The sequence below is a fragment of the Vigna unguiculata genome, chromosome 1, assembly GCF_037176805.1.
Source record: "Vigna unguiculata cultivar grain cowpea cultivar isolate G323 ecotype 2 chromosome 1, ASM3717680v1, whole genome shotgun sequence".
Taxonomy (NCBI): domain Eukaryota; kingdom Viridiplantae; phylum Streptophyta; class Magnoliopsida; order Fabales; family Fabaceae; genus Vigna; species Vigna unguiculata.
In genome coordinates this window covers 32,510,241-32,522,837 of record NC_140792.1, presented here as the reverse complement: position 1 = coordinate 32,522,837, position 12,597 = coordinate 32,510,241, and the positions used below count along the sequence as shown (strand labels likewise).

Here is a 12,597-nt window from a genome sequence, read left to right as displayed (position 1 = left end):
TGTAATTACCTAGTTTTAGGTGATACTATAAGTGAGTGAAATTAATTAACAAGTGGTAATTAAGTTTAATATTTTAAGCTTCAAATTATTCAATTATATGTTTAATTAATATGTTATGCAGCTTTATTTTCTGCCGATTTCTTTTGTATTAGTCCATTACAAATACACATATGTTCATATATTATTATAGGGTTAAATATGTTTTTTTAATTTTAGTGAAAATTGAAATTAGTTTTTATTCAAAATTTTTAATCAATTTGGTCTTTCAACTATGTAAATACGTGAATTTAATCATTTTAATCAAATTTTATTATATTTATTTGACGTTTCAAACATTTCACTATAATAAATGAGGAATACGTCAAATAAACGTAACAAAATTTGGTTTGAAATAATAAATCTACACATTTCTAAAGATAAAAGACTAAATTAGTTCAAAGTTTTAAAAAATACTAATTTCAATTTTTAATAAAAGTTGAAGGATTAAAAACATATTATATATTTCGACACCACAAGTAACAATTAAAAAAATTCATTATAAGTGATGAAGTTAGTAAACATAATTTGAACTAACTTTTGAACTTTAAATGTGATATATATATATAACTTAAAAAATGTGGGTGAGCTTAATGTTAAGGGGTTATAAACAGAAACTTTAAATTTTTATTAATTCTTTTAAATATCACTTACCACCTTCATCATTTATTCACTCCTTTACTATTCTTTCATCTTACATTCTTCTCTCCACAGAGAATCTTATCTTCTGTGTCTTCCCTTGTATTTTACACATTTCAAGGTAGTAAAGGGAAAAACCAGAGTCGCTATTTCTTGAGTGTTGTCTTAGGTAAGATCATCTTTCATCTTTCTTTTCATCTTTTTCACATTTTAAGGTAGCAAAGGGATAAATCAGAGTCTCCATCTTCAGCACTCTCCAAGTAAGTTCATCTTTAATGTTCTCTATTGAATCTTCATCTTTCTCTTCATAGAACTAAGCATGCATGCTGAGTTTTTGGGGAAAGTAGAAAGCTTTTTGGAACTTATTTTTGGGATGTTTAATTTCAAGGATTTCCATTTTTTAAGTGATCAAGGAGTCACTTCAATGTTTCTGGCTTCCTCTCCTTTTCAATTTCTAATTTCTTAAACCATAGAGAAACTTAGGTAGGGGCAAGCTAGGGTAGTTTTTAACTTGGATGTTTACGATTTTTAATCACTAATTTATGAATGGTTGAACAATTGAAAGTGTGAGAACTGTTCTTACATGCACTTGAATGAAATTTTAGAAATTTTGATATAATTGTATATCATTTTATGAAAATTATTTATTTCTATTAATTTAATTTATGTGTGTGTGATAATGGATTATGCCATGTTTTGAATAAATAAAAAAATTAAATGATGGAACCTAAATTTTCTGGAGATCCAATAATCCTAAATTTTTAAATAATTTGAGTGGTTGTAGCATTTTTATTACATAGATCTCAAATGTCATTATCTAATGATGTCTTACAAAAGAATGTTGTTGGTGAAGGTCCTTGTTCAATTACCTAGCAAAAAGTCTATAGATTATAGACTAACACCATTATTTGTCTAAAAAGACCAAAATTTATGTTTATTTAACATGTCATAACTTTTATCTTGAAAGATGTGCAATAAGAATACAAATATAGTGGACAACTTGTCATGAAAGAAAGTCCATCGTTACTTACTTTTTAATTCAGATACGTATATATTGAATTATTATTTTTATTTCTAAAATATTATCAATCTGAAAAATATCTACTAAAAATTTAGGTATTATTTTTTCCTTCCTTTATTTTATAATAACCGGGCTTGACCTTAATTTAAAAAAAAAAAATTAGTTAAAGAAACCGGGGTCACTAAAGAAAAGTTTAATTACCTTTTCAATTTTATTATTTCTTTACATTTGATTCCTTCAGAAAAAAATTATTGAACTTCAACTAACAAAAAGAAAAGACATTATATAATCAACTTTTTTTAATTTGAAAAACAAAACAATATGACTCTTGAACTTAAGCAATATATATATTAACGGTATTAAATTAAAATAGCTATACATTAACCACATTTTATATTATGTATAGATTAAAAGTGTTATTATTTATTTGGTAATTTTTTAATAAGTTAGCTACATAAAAAAATAGTTATATTAAACATCAAATAACTTAGCTGATTTTTTTTTCTTTCATGAATAATTAGAGCGAATTTAGCTTCAAAAATAATGAGAATATAAATATGACTAAGCGTTGAAAAAAACCTACTAAAATTGACTACTTAACTGAGAGAAACTTACTCAATCATATTATATACCCATAAATTTATAATTAGTTTTAGTTGATAACAATTCACATAAAATTATTTAACCTTTCTATCATATTCATAAACTTTTGAGGCCTTTATTTTAATTTTAACTCGTATTGTCTTCAACTAAATGGATTTATAAACTATAATTAAATTTATTTTATTGTATTTTTTCATTTTTACATTTTGAAGTAATAAAGAAAGAAAAATAAGTTTTTAATGGATATTTCACACACACACACACATATAAGTTATAATGGATATAAAAACAGCCCAAAAGAGCCTTTAAACGTATTGGGCCTTTCTTTTCAATATTTATATATAAAATAGTAAAGAAAGAGATAATTAAGGTGGAACCCCAAGTCTAATTACATTTACAGTGTTTATTGGGTTATTTTATCATTCTTCGTCATTTGATTTATTTTCTATTTTTTATATTTATCTAAATTTCCCTTAGTTGACATTAAGTTTTGGTCTTCTTGTGTGTCTGTATTGTCTACGATTATTGTTATGTAACACTTTATCAACATTAGACAATTTATTTTATCTATAATTTATATATAATAACATTATTAGGAAAAATAACTTCGCACACCCCATATTTCTGAATCTCACGGCATAGCTGGATAAATCCACAATTTTCATGAAAACATGTATATCCATCTAGCACATTCGAGGTTCTATCGTTTTTATCTTAATCAAATATCTCTAAATTTGCTTTATTCTTTCACTTATTATTTGTTTATTTTTTCTTTTGTATTTCCATCTTTCATATTTCTTATTAACTTTTTCTTACCAAAGATAGCGTTAACAGTAAACAGTATACAATAGGGAGAAAGACCATAATGTACAAGTGGGGCCAACGTGGCGAATAATTAGAACCAGGAATTTGTTTCAAAGGAAGGGACATAACAGTAAATTTGAAAATCCTTATATTTTAGATCGACGTGGTGGAATGGATGCCTGCACCACTGTAACAAGTGTTTGTAGCGTAAAATTAATCCACGCACACCCAATTCTCTCTTCGTTAACACCTCTCTCTCTCTCCTCGTCACTTTTTCTCCATTGAAGGTCAACTTCAAATCCCTAATCTCTCTCAATTACAACTGCAACTACTTTTCCCTCCAATTTCGCTTCACCACACATGCACCGATTCATCGATTTTCATCTTTTCTCGCGTTTTCCGATTTTCATCTCAGGGTTCCTCATCCTCCAACTTCCTTCTCACGCTTCTGTCTTTCCTTTCATTGATCCCACCTTTCCCACTGCGCTTTCGATTATTATTTTCATTTTTTCTATCTTTTTATTTTTCTTTTACATTTTTTGTGTCGTTTCGTTTGAGAATTTGGAATATTCGGTTTTCTCATGTCCCCTGTGTACTGTTTTCACGTTTTGTTTTTCAAATTGTTATGGTTCCGTGGGCGAAGTTTTGTGCCAAATTTCAATTGTTTTTGTTTTGGTAGTTTTGTAGTGAAACTGAAGCACTCAGCAGTTATTACTTATCCATTTCCCTAATCCTTTTCTCTGTGTTGTTGTGTTTTCAGATAGTTGTTAACAGAGTATTTTTAGGAACTTTCGACATGTCAAGTGGATCAGTGAGACGGGTTTCCCGTCAAGATATCCAGCTGGTAAGCTCGAACTTCACTATGTGCTCTGTATTCTGAGGATGAAACGAGGTTTGCATAAATAACTTGTTATCTAGGGCAAGCTTGTTTAGCGATTATAAACGTTTGGTCACTTATTTTTCGTACAAACAAGGTATTAATTGCAGACACGGTTGCCTTTTTGTCGTGTTGATATTGTGGAAAATTGTAAATAACTGCTTTTGCCGACACTCCAAGCACGTAAACTTTGCGGCGACATTGCAGTTATGGACTATTTTTTTAAAACCTGTGTGGATATGCCATAAAATTTGTGTTCATGTTCGTTGTTCACTTTTGCTTTAGCATGTAATATTTTGTTGATCGTGAGAACGGAGAGTCAAGTTTCTTTTAATGCTTTATTGTTACATTCATTAATTGGGTGTTGTTATTAAGGTATTATTGTTAGTGTAGGGTTTTGAAGTATGTCATTGGCTTGTGTGGATTGGGTATTTATTATGGCCAGACTACTAGTTTTGAGTATTTTCAAATTGAATTCGTCACTTTTGATTTGTTCTGTTTACCATATCTTAAAATCTTCCCCATCTCCTTCGTCCAAATCTCTTCACTATTCTCTACACAGTTCAGTTCATCTTACATCTACCGGAGGTTGCGGACTGTAATTTCTTTTTGGTGTAACTGTCTCATTACAGGTGCAAAATCTCATAGAACGATGTCTGCAACTATATATGAGCCAGAAAGAAGTCGTGGAAACACTACTAGCTCAAGCAAAAATAGAGCCTGGTTTCACCGAACTAGGTAGATTTTTTTCCCTGCCACTGGAATGGTGGTTTTTTTCTTCATTTGTGTTTTACTCCATCTTCACTTGGTGAGATTCTTTTAAGGCGTTCTACAGTGTTCATGATTAAAAGTTGTAATTGATTCACTTCTGTAGTATTTTTCATTTCATTGAAGAGTGTTGCACTTTTATGATCATGATTGTCAAACCCTGTTGAATTTTTTCTATTTTTCTCTATTGAAATATTTTGCTTACTTCTTTTAAAACATGAAGAAATGGTGGTGGGTTGATGGCATGAAGTGTAAGAAACAACTAAAATGTTCCCCTTATAACATACTTTTAGGACATACTTTTAGGACTGTGGTGCATTGATGGTGATGATGTGGTTCTGGTTCATTTGGGAGTTCTTAGATACTTGGATCATCCTTTGTTCTATTTTGACCTTTCATGTCAACAGTTAGCCGATTATTTATGGGATTGTACTGTGCAATACATGTTTAAAGACTGGACTGTTTGAATTTTAAAGCTTAGGGTATCACTTTTATTCGAGATAATTTGCTCAGTATTCCTATTTTATTTATGTTATTTAGATTTCTGCTAAAAGGATAGTGAGGAATGGTAAAATTCCGTGAAGTCTCGTGATTTGGTATTTGAAATTTTGGATGGGAGCATTGTATGCTAAACACTTCAGTCTAGCAGCCACCCTGCTGTCACCATCCCACTGTAGGTGTTTTTGGGGCCAGTTACCCCATCCACCAATCCAAGATTGTTAACTATGATTGAGCTAAATGGAGGCTTAGGCCACTCTCAACTGACTTTTATACTTTCTATATTTCTTTTATCACCCTGAAGTTGCCAGCCCCCTCATTTGGGAATTTATAGGTTATTTGTATTCTATCTATTATCTGATTATCTTGTTTAGAACTGATCTAGTAAAAGTTTTCTATTTCTTCAAATGAAGAAATTTGGAGAAGCCTGTACAAATTGCTGGCAGTTTTAATTGGTTGGAAAAAAATGTTGAACTCCTGAAAGCCAATTGTGGTAGAAAGTTGAAATCAAATTTGGCAATCCTAATAGCAGTGTGAAATGGCATGATCCTGAAATGCTACAACAGGTAGTGGAAAAACTGAACAATGTGGAGCAGAACAAAGCGAGGTGGCTGTAGTCTTGGTTGGCTGGTGACATGTTTGACAGAAAAGGACTGCGAAGTCTCAGGAATGATAGGAAACTATGGAGAGCAGAGCAGAGGCAGCAGTGGGGGATGGCCAAAAACTGTCACAGCTGGTAAGAAAATACTCAGAAATGCCAGAAAATGTTGGTGTTCATTGGAAAGAAGAATAATGGGTACTATTTCATAATACAGTGTGCATAGGTGACAGAAAGTAGAGGTCTCAGTTTCTGATTCAAAGGAGGGGGCAGAATCCTCAATTAATCCCCTAACATGGTTCTAAACAACACTTTTTTCATGGATAAAATAGGTATTTTGCTTCTCATAGTGCCCATTTCAGCCTTGATCATTCGCAATTTTTTCCTCTGTTGCAGCTGTGACAGCTGATACTTCAAACTATGATGTTATTCAATTATTGTAGCTTGTTCCAACTGCTCTTCTACATGATTTTGCATCAGTGCTGCTACGTCATCCATTTTCTTTGTCTTTCGTTTAATTCCTTATGACCCAAATAAGTATTTGAGGCTCTTGTAATCTCTACAAATCTTGAACCTACTGCTATACACATAATGTCCTCATATTTTGAGTACAAAAACAATGGTAGCTAGTTCTAAATCATGGTTTGAGTAATTTTTCTCTTGTGCTCTTAGTTGCCTAGAAGCACATGCTACTACCCTTCTATCTTGCATAAGATTGGAGACATCACAAAATATTACATAGTGTCCGGTAGGTTTGGGTAATGCTAGCACAAAGTTGCCTAGAAGCATTTGCTACTACCCTTCTATGTTGCATAAGAATACGCCCTAATCTAATTTTGAAGGTATCACAAAATATCACAAAGTGTCCAATAGGATTGGGTAATGCTAACATAGGGAAATTTGATGATCTTTTTTTCAATTCTTGACAATTATTCTGCAGCAGTGCTGCTACTCGGCGCTGCTGAAAATTATGATGGAGATTAGCTAGCTTGCTTTATCTAGTGAATCAAATCAACAAGCTAGAAGAAGCATGCCTTTACAAGAGATGTCTAGAGTTTTTATTCCTGGACAATCAAATAAATTTTCAATTCACGTTTTCTTATTTATAACAACAATTATTGCCTTTAGTCGTTGTGGGATCTCTATCACAGCTCCTTATGCTAAGTACTGAATATCTCAAGTGTGGAAATAGGAGGAATGGAATCCAATTGTGGGTAGCACTATTGGCCCAACACCTCATTAGGATTGGCTCTGATACCATGTTGAAGTCTACGTAAAAGATAATTTCGTCATGTCTCTAATTGATGTGTAATCTCCAACAAAAAAAAAAGATGCGGTATATGAAAATGAGTCTTATGTGACTTGCAAAGGTGACGGCTGCAGAGGCTTGAATGGGAGTTGGGTTCTGTTTTAGATTGGAAGAGTCGCATTTGGGGCAGAAAAATGGGTTAAACATCAAGGTTGAACTGGGTTGTGCCTTGATATATGATCCTACGTAGTCATTATTCAGATTGAGACGAGGAAGCAGGGCTCTAAAATGGTGTTTTACAGATATCTAGATTGCAATTTCAACATGGTGTAATATTTTGGACTTTCCTTGTAAGGGAATTAAATTTTTAATAAAATAAGGCAAAACTTGGAATGTTGTGATATCTAACTTCATGTGATTGCTTATTTGCTGTTGCAGCTTCCTGAATTAGTAGTTTCATTTTACCCTTGCCTATGTTAATCCAATGTACTGGTTTTTCCCATTTCTTTTCTTGTAAAAGCCATGATAGTTTTGATACTTGACATAGTGCTGGACTTGGGGATATAAATAAGGTTTGGTAATTGATAGTTGCGATTGAAATTGCTGTGAAAGAATGGTTGTCACCTTGCATCCATCATTTAGTGTACTCTATCTTAAGTTTCTTTTCTTTTTTTCCCCTCATTTTTCAGTTTGGCAAAAGCTTGAAGAAGAAAATGAAGAGTTCTTCAAGGCTTATTATGCGAGATTGGTTTTGAAGCAGCAAATATTGCAATTCAACAAATTGCTCGACCAGCAAGTCCAATTAATGCAGTTACACTCAACTGCTGTTGCCTCACTACCTACAACTAATGGGTCACATATCCCTGCAGTTTCATCACTGCCTAACTCTAATGGATCACATATCCCTGCAAGTAAGTTCAATACCTCTCTGAATGCTGTTGACACCTTTTCATTCTCAATGGATTGTGTAGTTCGAAGTCTTTTTTTCTCACTCTGGGCATTTCATGGGGCTTATATTGTCTCTTTCTCACACTTATATGCAACCCCCATTATTTTCCCAACGTGTAATGTCCTGGTTTCTTTTAAGGCTTGATAAATAGGGGGTTGACTAGGAAAAAATTCATTGGATTTCATCATTTACTAATTGTTTCAAACTTGAAGAAGTAAAAGTTGAATGTTTTAAAGCTAGTTCTCTGGTAAAATATATTCTACTTTGTTTGGTCTTGTTAGCATTTCCTTTCATTTCTATTGCTAGTTGAGTTATTGGTTTAATGGTATCAATTTTTATTTCTAGGTACCAAGAATATAAAACGCTATGAAAGGTAGATTTGACCTGATTTTAGAACTGACTTAGAAAGAATCACCAATTCCAAGTTTGTTGTTAGTTTCGGAAATTTAGCGGGAAATTTTTTGTTGCAAGTGAAGTACATGAATTGAGTTCTCTGTAGTTTAGGCTATAAAAACTGAAGGTGGATGATGCGTTCAGGTGCTGGAACTGGTTAGTGGTGGTGGTTTGTTAATGATATTGATTGTTTGGGGATTGTGGTTCTTGGAGGTTCAAAAGTAGGCGAAATTTAGGTTAAGAGAGCTATAGGCTTATAGGGAAGTTTGTATGAGTTTGATGGTTAGATGTTTGGTGTGTAAGAAGTAGAGTGGGTGTCTGTTATTACAGAGCTTAGAGGCACTGGTTCAAACCTCAAAGAGAGAAGGTCATTTGAGAGATGAAGTGTGCCACAAAATCACATAATGTGAAGTGGGACTTTGTTGGAGGTTTCTTAATCGGAGGATCATTTCGATATTTTAGGAACCAAAATGATTGTGTACTTTTTTATATTAAAAAATAATGAGTTGTCACAATAATTTTTAAAATATTTAATTTCTTAAAATTTTTAATGAAAGAACAACAGATTAATGTAATTGATATTTATTAAGAGAAATTTAATGAGTTTAATAATTGTTGAGACTTTTAGTGGCTCCTAATTACTATATTTGACATTGTCATTTAAGTAGATTAGGAAAGCACAAGGATATTTTCTTAAAAATTTGTTCTTATGAAAGTTAATAGAGTAATAACCTATAACATACTTCATTCTTGAACTAATAAAAATAATATAATAATCTTTAAATAATATAGTCATCCAAAATCAACTTGTTTCTCCATTGAGCGTCATTCTTCTTCCCCCAGTAGGATTAAACGTAGAGTGGAGTTCTTCACAATATAGATAGAAATGAAAAGGAGTATTTGAAGATCAAACATATTATCACCAGTTGAACTTGGGGTGGGGTCTATATAACCAGGGCAAACCATAGACTGGCCCAAGTCACGAATACCAGAGCAACCATCAAATGACCTCAAAACACAATTCCTAGGCGGATATCTCAGACATTGGATTTTCATTGATAACTAATCCAAATATGTGAATCCCTGCTAATAATAACTAATGATAAACCATACCATATGTCTTGCCTAAAATCCTGCTCAGAAATAACGGAGTAATGATAAGAATGTTACTCCATAAGGCTCTGAAACAAGGTCCCTAATAAATAAAATAAAAAGTCAAAATTCTTATTTCCTTGCCTATATAAAAGAGAAACAAGTACAATATTGGCAAGCAAAATTTCTAGCTTGTAAAAAATAACAGCCAAAGTGACAATATAATTTGATATCTTTTTTGAAGGGAATATAATTTGATGTTGGATAAGTATAGAATAAAATATTGCAACTTCAAGAATCTTCTTACATCTATACGGAGAGTAAAGCTGTTTGGTATGTGATTTCTGACTGGCCAAAGAAAAAAATGTGGTTGCTTTATATTTAGATTTGATGGAGTAGATTGAAGTCTAAAATATGTTTTTGTTTTAATTGTCTTATTATTTGGCTGCAATATTTTTTAAAATAAAATGGGAGGACTTTGTTTGAAGAAAAAATTTTCTGACACTCTCACTTCTCAAAGAAGAAAATGAATTTCCTGGAACATGAAAAATACTATCATATACTAATCTTATGACTGTTTCTGCTATATTCTTTGTAGCCTTCTAAGTATTCAAATTGCATATTCTACTCTTCTATTGTAAATGAGCAAATAAACTGATAAAGGGAGTAAAGTAACTTCTGTGATTCTACTCTTGTTATAACATGTTTGATTCTGATAAATTTTGTATCAAATCTCACTTTACAGTGCCGGAGAATGCAGCATGCTACACTGCAGACCGAACCCAAACAAGTTTGAAGCCTGAAAATATGCAACATTCTGTTGATTCCAGACTATCTAATGTGTTTAATAATGGTGGGTCCTCACTACATACAAATATGCATGCTGCAGTTGATATGTCAGCTCATGGCAATAGGATCAATGGTCCCCCGAGCATGCTTTCTGCTCAAAGTGCAAACATGGGTCTGATTCAAGGAATCAATGGTGGGATGATTAAATCTGAGCCTGGATATTCTGGTTGTTCTCCTTACATGTTTGGTACTGATGGAAATGTCCTGGAGCCACGCCCAGCTATTGGTGGCAGTTCAGTTACGTCATTCGCTAATGTTGAGTCCAACTCACATTCTTTGAACGACGCAGTCCTAGATCCAGACACTTCTTCATTTGGATTTCTGGGGCAGATTCCCAGAAATTTTAGCCTTTCAGATCTGACTGCCGATTTTTCTCAGAGTTCTGGTATGTCTGCTCTCTAGCTTGTGTGGGATCCTTGTGTATTGTTCACGCATTGCATTCTTTTCCTAATGTCAGAGAAAGTGCATCTTTGCTGATGGTGTTCAGTAAAATGCCAGTCTTCATTTTTTTTTCCCAAGTTTCCAGCCTTTTTCTATGCTATATTACATACTAGTGTGTCAAGTAACAAACAGCTAGTATTGGATAAATAATCAGCCTAATAGTTTAGGTTCTCATTTGACAGATATACTGGAGACCTATTCTAGGTCACCCTTCCTAGCTACGGATAATGAAAACTTCCTCGACAGAGGAGAACAAGGTAAGAATCATTTTCACTCACCTGTATTCTGTTTGTTTTGTTCCTCAATGCTAATACCGTTGTTATCTTGGTTTTAAATAGACAATAATAGGCTAGACTCCATATCAGAAGGTTTAAGTTATGAGGACTTTGGAAGTGAATAGTTGATACCATTTGGTTGTCGAACTTTCAGGTGTGTTCTTTACTTCTATTATTAAGGATCAGGTTATGTGGAAAATACCAGTGTGTAAAATTTCAAATTAAATCATGCTATGTTTTTTTTTTTTTTTTTAAATTGTATTAGATTCATGCGAAGTGACAACTATAACCGTTTTAGCTACAGAGCTGATAATTGTTTGTATTGCCTGCAGGTTGAACAAAATGCTTAAAATATTGTACATAAAACTTTAGAGGTTTTGAAATTTAACTGTTGGATGAACATATGCAATTGGTGTGTAGAAAGTGCACTCACCTCATTATTGGTGATGGTGAAATGAAAGTTGGATGCTTGCATGGAAGGGAAAGACTCGGTGCAAATAAATAATAATCTTTTTTCCCCTTGTGTGTTTGGCCTTTTGTACTATATGCTTATTCTACATTGTGTTGATACTAGAATTATATTGTGTTTTGTTGATTTTCCTGATATAAGACTGCATAAAATTGTTTTCTAAGAAAAGTAGTAAACATTATACTTGACTTGATTGACTCTCCAATACTATGTAGTCGAGGGAAGCTCAAATTTTAACCAGGACTTTGTTGTGAATGGACCATCTCCTGCATGCTTTGCTATTACAGTTTTCCCAATGTTGAATATTCATTTTAGCCCTCCTCTAGTATTTTATTAAATACGCTTTCAGGTTTTAAAAACCGGCGTTTGGTTTTGTAATAAAATTCCCAGCTCTTCCCATCTGCATCTCTGCTTTGGCCACTTTCATTTAGAATGAAGATGTTTCATTGTTAGAAATAATGCTGAAACATAATTAGAACTTGTTTCAAATGTTGAAAAGGCAGAAGAAAGACTCCTGCGAAGGTCTTCGATTCATCCAGAGTCTTGGATTAAAAAAATTGTTAAACTCTTACAAATGCTGTGGAGATTAAACAAACCCAGAAACTTAAATCAAAGGTTTCATGACTACTTCAACTTGGAAAAAAGAAAGATAGAAGGCAGACTTCTTCCTAGATTGAGTGCTTCATGGTAAAGTAGATTCCAATGTTAACCCAATTTCCCGTTGCGCTCTAATTTTATTTTTAAAGTTAAACAAATTTACGCCCTTCATCCTCCTTTGCGGCCTATCATGCCACCACCTATTGCCATTCTCCTGTACTATTCTTTAGTTATGAAATATTTTGACAAATGTAGCAACATCTATATTTAAGTATAGGACTAATTTGCAATATTCACCAAATATTGCACTAACTTTAGATACACTGATATCAAATATATCACGTATGGTGTATGTGTGTGTATATATATTAGCTCTTATTATAACTTTTAAAATGTATACCTACTATGATTTTTAGTTTATTGATGTATTTTTTTCTTA

General features: G+C 32.7%; 1 protein-coding gene across 9 annotated transcripts; it reads left to right on the top strand.

Annotated features, from left to right (window-relative positions):
- The first annotated feature begins 3,396 nt into the window (after positions 1–3,396).
- Positions 3,397–12,597, top strand: LOC114191375 (histidine-tRNA ligase). Of its 9 annotated transcripts, none has more exons than XM_028080577.2 (7): positions 3,397–3,947; positions 4,613–4,718; positions 7,783–8,004; positions 10,273–10,761; positions 11,000–11,074; positions 11,156–11,246; positions 12,061–12,597. In XM_028080577.2, exons 1-6 carry the CDS (start codon positions 3,900–3,902, stop codon positions 11,215–11,217), a joined length of 1,002 nt encoding a protein of 333 aa, XP_027936378.1. In that variant the 5' UTR covers positions 3,397–3,899; the 3' UTR covers positions 11,218–11,246; positions 12,061–12,597. The 9 variants fall into 9 exon arrangements, with proteins under 9 accessions (XP_027936378.1, XP_027936367.1, XP_085527695.1 ...); XM_028080566.2 differs by having other exon boundaries at positions 10,985–11,074; XM_085671569.1 differs by lacking the exon at positions 12,061–12,597 and adding an exon at positions 11,425–11,816 and having other exon boundaries at positions 10,985–11,074.

Bases quoted from the DNA above. Each gene is read 5' to 3' on its own strand.
- LOC114191375 (XM_028080566.2), top strand. From the start codon at position 3,900: ATGTCAAGTGGATCAGTGAGACGGGTTTCCCGTCAAGATATCCAGCTG. The intron at 3,948-4,612 runs GTAAGCTCGAAC...GTCTCATTACAG, and splicing joins CCCGTCAAGATATCCAGCTG to GTGCAAAATCTCATAGAACG. The intron at 10,762-10,984 runs GTATGTCTGCTC...CTAATAGTTTAG, and splicing joins CGATTTTTCTCAGAGTTCTG to GTTCTCATTTGACAGATATA.